General features: G+C 39.6%; 1 protein-coding gene across 3 annotated transcripts in view; it reads right to left on the minus strand.

Moving 5' to 3' along the window:
• Nucleotides 1-2154: 2154 nt before the first annotated feature.
• The window catches only part of RTN1 (reticulon 1), a 404193-nt gene continuing 393769 nt past the window's right edge, over nucleotides 2155-12578 (minus strand). For all 3 annotated transcript variants that reach the window (XM_029237636.1, XM_029237635.1, XM_029237637.1), the window contains one exon: nucleotides 2155-2951. In XM_029237636.1, coding sequence (XP_029093469.1) covers nucleotides 2909-2951 — 43 coding nt within the window. In that variant the 3' untranslated portion in view covers nucleotides 2155-2908. The remainder of the gene's footprint in view (nucleotides 2952-12578) is intronic.

The following is a 12578-nucleotide window of genomic DNA, read 5'->3' on the forward strand; positions in this document are numbered from 1 at the left end:
GGGAAAGAGCAGGGAATATACAACTATCCTACTCCCTTTTTCCTGAAATCATCCATAAAATATACCACAGCTTCTTCACCTACTCACCCCCTGCTTGCTTAACTCATGTGTAGGCTGTAAGAATCTTCTACTGTTCACTAGTTTCAGGATAACCTCACTCACTCTGTGTCCCTGAGGGCTCTATCCTTGGTCTGCTTCTTACCTGGGCATTGGGTCCTCACATTATTTCCATCATCTCAAATATCACTCTGACTGATGCTTCCTGTAAAAGCAGGATCATATGTGCCCTGTGTTCCATCTGTTAAAATTCTGCATCCATACCTATCATTTTGTCAGGCTGGAGTTTCCTCAGGAAACTTCCTTCACCACTGCTAGCAAACAGAATTCCTCATTAGATCCTCTGAATGAGCAGCTGCGTATGAAAGGAATTCTGGGCTCTCCGGAGGGAGGCAAATGCTGCACATGCAGACCTTGTAGAAGGTTAATTTGACACAATAAAGCCATTTAGAAGAAACTTTATCTCAAAGGTTGTACACTGAAACACACACACACACACACACACACACACACACACTTCTCTTCTAACCTAGTAACCATAAAAAATAGCAAGCACCAAACCAAGCTTATTATCTTCCTTCCCCAGACAAGCTCTTCTGGGCTTTCTAACCTGAAAAATGGTATTGCACTCTCCTGATCAGCTAGTCTTTGACAGAGCTGGGGCTAGGGTGAGGCGAGCAAGCTGCCTAGGGTGCAGAATTTAAGGAGGCACTCACTCTCAGGGTCAGCCTTGGTCTTGAACTCCCACATGTAGTCAATCACCAACTCCAGTCCCATCCCCCTCCATGTCATCTCTCTTAGCGGCTCCTCTGTGCACAGTGGGTGCTAGGCATGTTGGGTTGATACAGAGGATCAGGGACAGATGAATTTATCCTTTGTATTCTCAGCTGCCTTAGTAGAAGCCTTGTCGTTCATTTGTCACCTGTCTGCTGTTAGTTATGTCACAATTATCTCCTATATTCTTCTAAGCTCCAGTAACATACATCCTCATTGTGTCTATGCGTCTCTCTGAGATCTAAAAAACAGAGCACAAAATCCTTAACATTCAAGTTTCTTTTTAGTGTGGTTCAACCCACCCTTTCAGCCTTGCCTGGCACTACATTCCCACCCAAGCACTTTACAGCACAATTCAGCGTACTACTCACTGTTCTCTGCATATGCCATGCGCCTCCATGTCTTAGCACCTTAGTCCATGTTCTTTCTTCATACTGGGATGAACCTTCTCCCTCTGGAAAAAGCCAAATCAGAACCCAGCCCCAAAGTCCACCTCTGAGAATCCTTCTCTGTTGCTCTAGTCTTACACTGCAGCTCTTATTTCATGCTGCCTTTTACTTAGTGAGCATTTCCACATAGCCATCTCCCATCACCCCCAGTCTTGGCTGTTGGCACAGTGTCCAGTTAGTTAGCTATGTTGTCATCACAATACTTTGTACAGAAGGGTAACTCCATGAGTACTTATTGAATCCAAGTCCAAAACTGGTCAAAGGCAGCTTTTTTTAAGTAAGTATCCTTTTTTCTCTAATTTTTATTTCTCCTATTGCTATTACTTTCATCCACTTCTACCTCATCATCTTTGACTTTTGACTTTAACAGTGAAATAACATAGGCAATTGGACTTCTGCAGAAAGTAGTGAACAATCCTTAGAAGACTTAGCTTGGTGAGGGCAGGAATGACTCTCTCTCTTATTCATAGCCCTGTTCTGAGTGCTTGGCACACAGAAGGTGCTCCATAAATAATTACCAAAACAGTGAGTTCATAGCAATTATAATTGTTTTATGACAATACTGTGTTGCATGTTATTATAAGAAGTTTATGAAAGGATTTATATAACTTTCAAGTTTTTAAAAAACTATTTAAATTATCTGCATAAACCCCACAGAGTACAATATTAAGGGTGTTTTCCAGTTTTACCAGTCTCCAGTGATTTCTATTAATAACCCAAAGGAGCCATATACTACTTTGGAGTTGGACTATGTGGTCCTGGACACAGTAGTAAAGTGAGCACTTGGCCTCAGCCTTCCCAGCACGTTCACAGGAGATTTATTTCTTAGAGCTTTTGCATTTTCTGGTGAGATCATGAGAAGAGAGGGAGAAGTTTCTACATTTAGTAACATTTATTTATGCATTCAGTATCAAGTACATAAGTGCAAATATCCAGAGTCCATAATTAAGTCCATTAGGAACTACAGAGAAAGTAATACAAATTGTAATAAAGTTAACATGCTGGTACTTTTTAGTTACCATACATGTAAATCAGCCCATCAGTCTCACACAACAAAAGTACTGCATGTTTGTTTTGGGTTTATTTGTTTATTTAATTATTTTAATTTATACAAAACTGATTATCCTAAGTACGGTCGACTTGTTTTTATTTTTATGTTGTGTGTGTTGGAAAAACACTTAAACATCGATCTACAAGTCTATATATTGTTATTAAAGATTAATCCAAGCAACAACCCAAGGACATATAAGCGATTTCCACTATTGCATCAGTGCACTGGGCAGGAAAGGCCTAGCCACAGGGAACATGAGAAGCTACAGAAGCATTGCAGAGAGAAGAACACCGACAAAGGAAAGATAAGTTGGGTTCTCACCATCATGCACTTTTTCTTAGCAACACAAAATTAAAAACCACATCTAATACACTTTTCTCTATGCTTTAGTGCTTGACACAAGTGACTCAAATACCCTAAGAGTACAGAAACAGCCTAAAAACAGCTGTTTTAAAGTTTGTCTCTAAGATTATGATACTGGGGGGGGAGAAACAATCAATTTATAGTAACATATAAGACAGAGCTGTTACCACTTCAGACATTCCTCTTGGTGTCCAGTCCCTGGTGGGGTACTGATTTACTCAGTGTGCCTTTTAGCGCCTGGGATTTTAGCCTGAATCCTAAAAAAACAATATCAGAAGATGGTAAATCACAAGTGTTATTAATGAAATCATTTAATGACATCATTAGGTGTTGTTGCTTTAATTAACTAAGTGACCAAATCGCTTAATATTCCAAAAGATATTATAATTTTTATGTATGAGTGTCTATAAACACATTTCTACGCAGCAATAAGAAGAAAGTATAAATTAGATAATGAATGACCCAAGGAAGCCATATTCCTTTATTAAATTATAACTTTTTAGGTAGACAAAGAGGTCAATTTATTTCAGAATTATAGAAACTGTGATATAGTTAGGTGACCATTTATCACTCAATCTGGGACACTTCTGAGAGAGAAAGAGGGTGCTGTTACTAACTACACTAGGACAACAAGCATAAACATGGCTGATTCCAGGTAAAGAAACGTATGGTCACCCTCAGCATAAACTGCCCAGAGCTAGAGTTAAGAAACCTGAATCCTAGTTTCAGCTCTCTACTAATTAGCTGTGTGACATAGGCCAGCTAATGAGCTTTCCCGGCCCTAGAGTATTTATTAGGTACAAATTAGACATCTCCAATGCCCCTAAAATTCTGCGATTCTCACAGTATTATTTTAGGGTAGGTTTATACTGGAAGCATTTTGTTTCATTAAATCAAAGCTTTATGAGCTCCCCATGCAGAGTCTGACTGAGACCTTCCTCTGTCCTAGTACCCTTCTACATGCTGGAATTCAGTGAACAGAAGGGAGAAGGTCCTGCTCTCATGGAGCTTTCATTCTCCTAGGGGTTGAGGAGCCATAAACAAACAAGTAGACAAACAAGAGAAGTACATATGGTGAAAAATGCTATAAAAAAAACCCAAACAAGATGGAATGATAGGCAGTGAGGGGGCAGCAGTGATAAGGTGGGAGATGCCTACTTTAAATCCACTTATGTAAGAAACAGATGCCCAAAGGGGCCACCAGGCAAACATCTGGGTGTGAAGTGTTCCAGGAAGAGGAAGTAGGGAGTGCAGAGGCCACAAAGTGAGGACAAGCTTAGGAGGCAAGGAGAGTGGAGAACAGTGTGCTTGGGGAGCGAGCAGGGGAGGCCTGAGAGGCAGGTGGTAACCCAACGGTGTTGGAACTTGTGGGCAGTGGTAAGGAATTTAGATTCTATTCTGTGGATGGGAAGCCACTGATGAATTTTAGGCAGAGGAATGATGTGACCAAAGAAGATCATGATGGTGGTTATGTGAAAAAACTGGGGAAACAGAGGTGAGAGAAATAACGGATGGGGGGAAACTATAGCAGTCCAGGTGCCAGATGGCAATGGCCTGGGTGTTATAGAACTGGAGCATTGGAAATGGAGTGAAGTGAACACTCTGGGGATCTAGTGTGGAGATGGAGCTGACAGAGCCCACCTGTCATGTTGATGGATTGCATGTGCAGGCAAGGGAAAGACAAGAGAATAATCAAGGAAGATTCTTTGATTTTTGGCCTGAGCAACCAGGTGAATGATAATGCCATTTACCAAGATGGTGACGACTGAAGGAAAAATAAATTCTGGGCTGAAATTGCAAGATCTGTTTGGCCACGTTGAATCTGAAACATCTTTGGGACATTCAAGAGAAAACATCAGATAAGCAGATGAATAGACCTGGCTCTCAGTAAACCTTTCTTTTTTAGATTTACTTTTATTATTTATTTATTTATTTTTATTTTTGGCTGCATCAGGTCTTAGTTGCAGCACGCGGGATCTTCGTTAAGGCATGCAGGATCTTTTCTTGCACCACGCACGCTTCTCTCTAGTTTTGGCATGTAGGCTCCAGGGCGCGTGGGGCTCTGTAGTTTGTGGCACACAGGCTCTCCAGTTGAGGGGCGTGGACTTAGTTGCCCTGTGGCATGTGGGATCTTAGTTCCCTGACCAGGGATCGAACCTGCATCCCCTGCATTGTAAGGCGGATTCTTTACCACTGGACCACCAGGGAAGTCCCTCAGTAAATTTAGACTTTATTAAGACTTTATACATCTATTCATAACATCTAGACTTGCACTGATTTTTAAAAAAATGTCTCAAGCACATCACTGACTCATACTTAGCTATGAACAGTTAACCAATTAAAACCCTCCAGGTATTTTTTTTATACATAGTACTGTTGTACCCTATATCATCCTCACCTCCCTCTCCTCCCATTCTATATTTGTAAAGATGACTTTTAAAAAACCTAAACTTGTGGAGATACACGTTTTGGAGTCCTTGACATAGAGATAACCTTTGAGGCCACAGGACTGGATGAAAGGTGAACCAGAGAAGGAGGAGCCAAGAGAAGACACTGGGAGAAAGCAGCTGAGGCTCGAGCAGTGTCACTAGTCAAGACTAGTGTTTAACAAAGATAGCAGTAGTGATGAAGAGTATCTGAGAGATTGACAGGGATGAGGATGGAGTGATGACTGCAAGATATGGCAATATGGAAGTCACTGGGTCCCTGACAAAGAGCAACTTCGGTGCTCAGGGTGAAGGCCTGATAGAAGTGAGGTGGGGAGAGATGAAAGAGATATCAAGGACAGAAGACTGGAGAAATTATGGTTGTGGAAATAAGCATGTACAGGCAGAAACTGATAATGCAGCAAAGAGTGCGAAACATTCCAACAGAGACATCTTAGGTCTGTCTTCTCAAAAGTTTAAGATATAGAGCTCTACCCACCACCAGTCCCTCCCATCAGGAAGCTTGCACAAGCCTCTTAGATAGCCTCTCCACCAGAGGGCGGACAGCAGAAGCAAGAAGAACTACAATTCTGCAGCCTGTGGAAGGAAAAGCACATTCACAGAAAGATAGACAAAAATGAAAAGGTAGAGGAGTTTTTACCAGATGAAGGAACAAGATAAAACCCCAGAAAAACAACTAAATGAAATGGAGATAGGCAACCTTCCAGAAAAAGAATTCAGAATAATGATAGTGAAGATGATACAGGACCTCAGAAAAAGAATGGAGGCAAAGATCGAGAGGATGCAAGAAATGTTTAATAAAGACCTAGAAGAATTAAAGAACAAACAAACAGAGATGAACAATACAATAACTGAAATGAAAAATACACTAGAAGGAATCAATAGCAGAATAACTGGGGCAGAAGAACGGATAAGTGACCTGGACGACAGAATGGTGAAATTCACTGCCATGCAACAGAATATAGAAAAAAGAATGAAAAGAAATAAAGACAACCTAAGAGACCTCTGGGACAACATTAAACGCAACAACATTCGCATTATAGGGGTCCCAGAAGAAGAGAGAGAGAAAGGACCAGAGAAAATATTTGAAGAGATTATAGTCAAAAACTTCCCTAACATGGGAAAGGAAATAGCCACCCAAGTCCAGGAAGCGCAGAGAGTCCCATACAGGATAAACCCAAGGAGAAACACGGCAAGACACATAGTAATCAAATTGACAAAAATGAAAGACAAAGAAAAATTATTAAAAGCAACAAGGGAAAAATGACAACATACAGAGAAACTCCCATAAGGTTAACAGCTGATTTCTCAGCAGAAACTCTACAAGCCAGAAAGGAGTGGCACAATGTATTTAAAGTGATGAAAGGGAAGAACCTATAACCAAGATTACCTGGCAAGGATCACATTCACATTCAGTAGAGAAATCAAAAGCTTTACAGACAAGCAAAAGCTAAGAGAATTCAGCACCACCAAACCAGCTCTACAACAAACGCTAAAGGAACTTCTCTAAGTGGGAAACACAAGAGGAGAAAAGGAGCTACAAAAACAAACCCAAGGGGCCTCTCTGGTGGCACAGTGGTTGAGAATCTGCCTGCCAATGCAGGGGACACGAGTTCGAGCCCTGGTCTGGGAGGATCCCACATGCCGCGGAGCAACTGGGCCCGTAAGCCACAACTACTGAGCCTGCGTGTCTAGAGCCTGTGCTCCCCAACAAGAGAGGCCACGATGGTGAGAGGCCCGCGCACCGCAATGAAGAGTGGCCCCCACTTGCCACAACTAGAGAAAGCCCTCACACAGAAACGAAAGACGCAACACAGGAAAAATAAATTAATTAATTAATAAACTCCTACCCCCAGCATTTAAAAAAAAAACCAAACCCAAAACAATTACGAAAATGGTCATAGGCACATACATATCGATAATTACCTTAAAGCTGAATGGATTAAATGCTCCAACCAAAAGACACAGACTCACTGAATAGATACAAAAACAAGACCCATATATATGCTGTCTACAAGAGACCCACTTCAGACCTGGGGAAACATACAGACTGAAAGTGAGGGGATAGAAAAAGATATTCCATGCAAATGGAAATCAAAAGAAAGCTGGAGAAACACTACTCATATCAGATAAAACAGACTTTAAAATAAAGAATGTTACAAGAGACAAGGAGGACACTACATAATGATCAAGGAATCAATCCAAGAAGAAGATGTAACAATTATAAATATATATGCACCCAACAAAGGAGCACCTCAATACATAGGGCAACTGCTAACAGCTATAAATGAGTAAATCAACAGTAACACAATACCAGTGGGGGACTTTAACACCTCAGTTACACCAACGGAGAGATCATCCAGACAGAAAATGAAACACAAGCTTTAAATGATACAACAAACCAGAGAGATTTAATTGACATTTATAGGACATTCCACCCCAAAACAGCAGATTACACTTTCTTCTCAAGTGCACAAAGGACATTCTCCAGGATAGATCACATCTAGGGTCACAAATCAAGCCTTGGTAAATTTAAGAAAAATGGAATCATATCAAGCATCTTTTCCGACCACAATGCTATGAGATTAAAAATCAATTACAAGGAAAAAAACGTAAAAAACACAAACACATGGAGGCTAAACAATACATTACTAAATAACCAAGAGATCACTGAAGAAATCAAAGAGGAAATCAAAAAATACCTAGAGACAAATGACAACGAAAACACGATGATCCAAAACCTACGGGATGCAGAAAAAGCAGTTCTAAGAGGGAAGTTTATAGCAATACAATCCTACCTCAAGAAACAAGAAACATCTCAAATAAACAAACAAACCTTACACCTAAAGGAACTAGAGAACACAGAACAAACAAAACCCAAAGTTAGTAGAAGGAAAGAAATCGTAAAGATCAGAGCAGAAATAAATGAAATAGAAACAAAGAAAACAACAGCAAAGATCAATAAAACTAAAAGCTGGTTCTTTGAGAAGATAAACAAAATTGATAAACCTTTAGCCAGATTCACCAAGAAAAAGAGGGAGAGGACTCGAGTCAATAAAACTAGAAACAAAAAATGGACACCACAGAAATACAAACCATCCTAAGAGACTACTACAAGCAACTCTAGGCCAATAAAATGCACAACCTGGAAGAAGTGGACAAATTCTTAGAAAGGTATAACCTTCTAAGACTGAACCAGGAATAAATAAAAAATATGAACAGACCAATCACAAGGAATGAAATTGAAACTGTGATTAAAAATCTTACAACAAACAGACATCCAGGACCAGATGGCTTCACAGGTGAATTCTATCAAACTTTTAGAGAAGAGCTAACACCTATCCTTCTCAAACTCTCCAAAAAAACTGCAGAGGGAGGAACACTCCCAAATTCATTCTATGAGGCCACCATCACCCTGATACCAAAACCAGACAAAGATACTGCAAAAAAAAGAAAATTACAGAGCAATATTACTGATGAATATAGATGCAAAATCCTCAACAAAATACTAGCAAACAGAATCCAATACACATTAAAATGATCATACACCATGATCAAGTGGGATTTAGCCAGGGATGCAAGGATTCTTCAATATATGCAAATCAATCAATGTGATATACCATATTAACAAATTGAAGAATAAAAACCATATGATCATCTCAATAGATGCAGAAAAAGCTTTTGACAAAATTCAACACCCATTTATGATAAAAACTCTCCAGAAAGGGGGCATAGAGGGAACCTACCTCATCATAATAAAGGCCATATGACAAACCCACAGCAAACATCATTCTCAATGGTGAAAAACTGAAAGTATTTCCTCTAAGATCAGGAACAAGACAAGGATGTGCATTCCTGCCACTATTATTCAACATGGTTTTGGAAGTCCTAGCCATGGCAATCAGACAGGAAAAAGAAATAAAAGGAATACCAATTGGAAAGAAGAAGTAAAACTGTCACTGTGTGCAGATGACACGATACTATACATAGATAATCCTAAAGATGCCACGAGAAAACTACTAGAGCTAATCAATGAATTTGGTAACGCTGCAGGATACAAAATTAATGCACAGAAATCTCTTGCATCCCTATACACTACCAACAAAAGATCTGAAAGAGAAATTAAGGAAACAATCCCATTCACCATTGCAACGAAAAGATAAAATACCTAGGAATAAACTTACCAAAGGAGGTAAAAGACCTGTACTCAGAAAACTATAAGACACTGATGAAAGAAATCAAAGATGACACAAACAGATGGAGAGATATACCATGTTCTTGGATTGGAAGAATCAATATTGTGAAAATGACTATACTACCCAAAGCAATCTACAGATTCATTGCAATCCCTATGAAATTGCCAGTGGCATTTTTTTACAGAACTAGAACAAAAAATCTTAAAATTTATATGGAGACACAAAAGACCCCGAATAGCCAAAGCAGTCTTGAGGGAAAAAAACGGAGCAGGAGGAATCAGACTCCCTGACTTCAGACTGTACTAGAAAGCTACAGTAATCGAGACAATATTGTACTGGCACAAAAACAGAAACATAGATCAATGGAACAGGATAGAAAGCCCAGAGATAAACCCACGCACCTATGGTCAACTAATCTATGACAAAGGAAGCAAGGATATACAATGGAGAAAAGACAGTCTCTTCAATAAGTGGTGCTGGGAAAACTGGACAGCTACATGTAAAAGAATGAGATTAGAACACTCCCTAACACCATACACAAAAATAAACTCAAAATGGATTCGAGACCTAAATGTGAGACTGGACACTATAAAACTCTCAGAGGAAAACATAGGAAGAACACTCTTTGACATAAATCACAGCAAGATCTTTTTTGATCCATCTCCTAGAGTAATGGAAATAAAAACAAAAATAAACAAATGGGACCTAATGAAACTTCAAAGTTTTTGCACAGCAAAGGAAACCATAAACAAGATGAAAAGACAACCCTCAGAATGGGAGAAAATATTTGCAAGTAAATCAACAGACAAACGATTTATCTTCAAAATATATATAAACAGCTCAATATTAAAAAAACAAACAACTGAATCCAAAAATGGGCAGAAGACCTAAACAGACATTTCTCCAAAGAAGAAATATAGATGGCCAAGAAGCACATGAAAAGCTGCTCAACATCACTAATTATTAGGGAAATGAAAATCAAAACTCAATGAGTCATCACCTCACACCAGTTAGAATGGGCATCATCAGAAAATCTGCAAACAACAAACGCTGGAGAGGGTGTGGAGAAACGGGAACCCTCTTGCACTGCTGGTGGGAATGTAAATTGATACAGCCTCTACGGAGAACAGTATGGAGGTTCCTTTAAAACCTAAAAATAGAACTACCATATGACCCAGTAATCCCACTACTGGGCATATACCCTGAGAAAATCAGAATTCAAAAAGACACATGCACCCCAATGTTCACTGCAGCACTATTCACAATGGCCAGGTCATGGAAGCAACCTAAATGCCCATCGACAGACGAATGGATAAAGAAGATGTGGTACATATATACAATGGAATATTACTCAGCCATAAAAAGGAACGAAATTGGGTCATTTGTAGAGACGTGGATGGATCTAGAGACTGTCATACAAAGTAAGTCAGAAAGAGAAAAACAAATATCGTACATTAATGCATATATGTGGAACCTAGAAAAATGGTTCAGATGAGCCAGTGTGCAGGGCAGAAATAGAGACACAGATGTAGAGAACAAATGTATGGACACCGAGAGGGGAAAGTGGCAGGGGTGGTGGTGGTAGTGGGATGAACTGGGAGATTGGGATTGACATGTATACACTAATATGTATAAAATAGATAACTAATAAGAACCTGCTGTATAAAAATAAAATAAAATAAAATTCAAAAATTAGAAAAAAATTGTTCAAGATATATGTTTTAGTTTTGAAATGCTTTGGAATACCACAGTAGACTAGGTGTTAACTAATTCTACTCTTCTCCCATTGTGGAAGTCCTTTTTACCACATTTGTAACAATGGTCAACTAACTTTTATGTGAATACCTGAATGAGTGTCAGTGAGCTCACTGTTTCATGGGGCGAATGGTTTCATTGTTGAACAACTCTAATTGGTACGGTTTTCCCTCACGTTACATTCAAATCTCAGACCTTCTGGACTTTCCATTCACAGTTCGTTAGAGAAAAAAAGGAAGACTACTTCTTTCACAATGTTAGACCTCCAAATATTTGAGGATAGCTATTGTGTTCTTTTAAAGTTATCTCTTGGGTTTCCCTGGTGGTGCAGTGGTTGAGCGTCCGCCTGCCGATGCAGGGGACACGGGTTCGTGCCCCGGTCCGGGAAGATTCCACATGCCGCGGAGCGGCTAGGCCCGTGAGCCATGGCCGCTGAGCCTGTGCATCCGGAGCCTGTGCTCCGCAACGGGAGAGGCCACAACAGTGAGAGGCCCGCGTACGGCAAAAAAAAAAAAAAAAAGAAAGAGGTTAAAGTTATCTCTTTTCCAGAGTAATCGTCCCCTGTGAAGCTGGGCTGTCACTCGCCATTACTGTCAGATTTCCAATAGTTCAATACCCGGTCATCTTTCTGACATTACTCCAGTATATAACTGCAGCTCTTAATATGTCAGACTCTGAAATTTAACACAGATATGGAATGACAATATGGAATATGAAACAACTATGGCCTCTTTTGATTTTGATTTATACTTCTATTAATAACATCTAAACTTGCATAGATTTTTTAAAATATGCCTCAGTACATTATTGACTCATATTTGGCTGTGATCAATTCATCAATTAAACCCCCTCGGGTATTTTTTACACAGCTACTGTTGTACCCTATCTCATCTTCCCTTCTTCCCATTCTATATTTGCAAAGTTGACTTTCCTAAATATAGAACTTTGCTTTCCCTGTCAGTTTCATTTTATTAATTTCAGTTCACAATTCTACATTACTCAAGATCACTTGATTCATTTTGAATATTGAGTTTTGTGGTCTTCTGAATGTGCTTTTGCTCTAAGCTATGTGTCACCTAGAACTCTGATGAGTATATTTGATTTGTCTTCACATAGTCATGTGAAATACGGAGATGGAAAGTCGTGGAGTCAAGGGCAGAGCCCTCTGTCACATTACTACACCTTGCCCAGACGGATATTTGATGGATTAATGAACATCCCTAGGGTCTACTATTTCAACCTTCTAGAACTCTACCAGTTGTGCTATCACCTGGACCGTACATCTCCATTTTCTCCTCAAGGACACCAGGAAGACTTTTCTAGTACTCCTACTGAAATCCAAATTCTTGCTGGCTAGAGCAGGCTGTATGATCCCTCAGTTTAGTGATCACAGAACGATCTGAGTATTTACCTACATTTTTACTAATTCATTCTGGAACTTTGCTTGAAAGTAGGCATTCGATTCATCAAAAGGTAATTTCTAGAA

The sequence above is a fragment of the Monodon monoceros genome, unplaced genomic scaffold (assembly GCF_005190385.1).
Source record: "Monodon monoceros isolate NGI ecotype Baffin Bay Population unplaced genomic scaffold, NGI_Narwhal_1 Super_Scaffold_21, whole genome shotgun sequence".
Lineage (NCBI taxonomy): Eukaryota > Metazoa > Chordata > Mammalia > Artiodactyla > Monodontidae > Monodon > Monodon monoceros.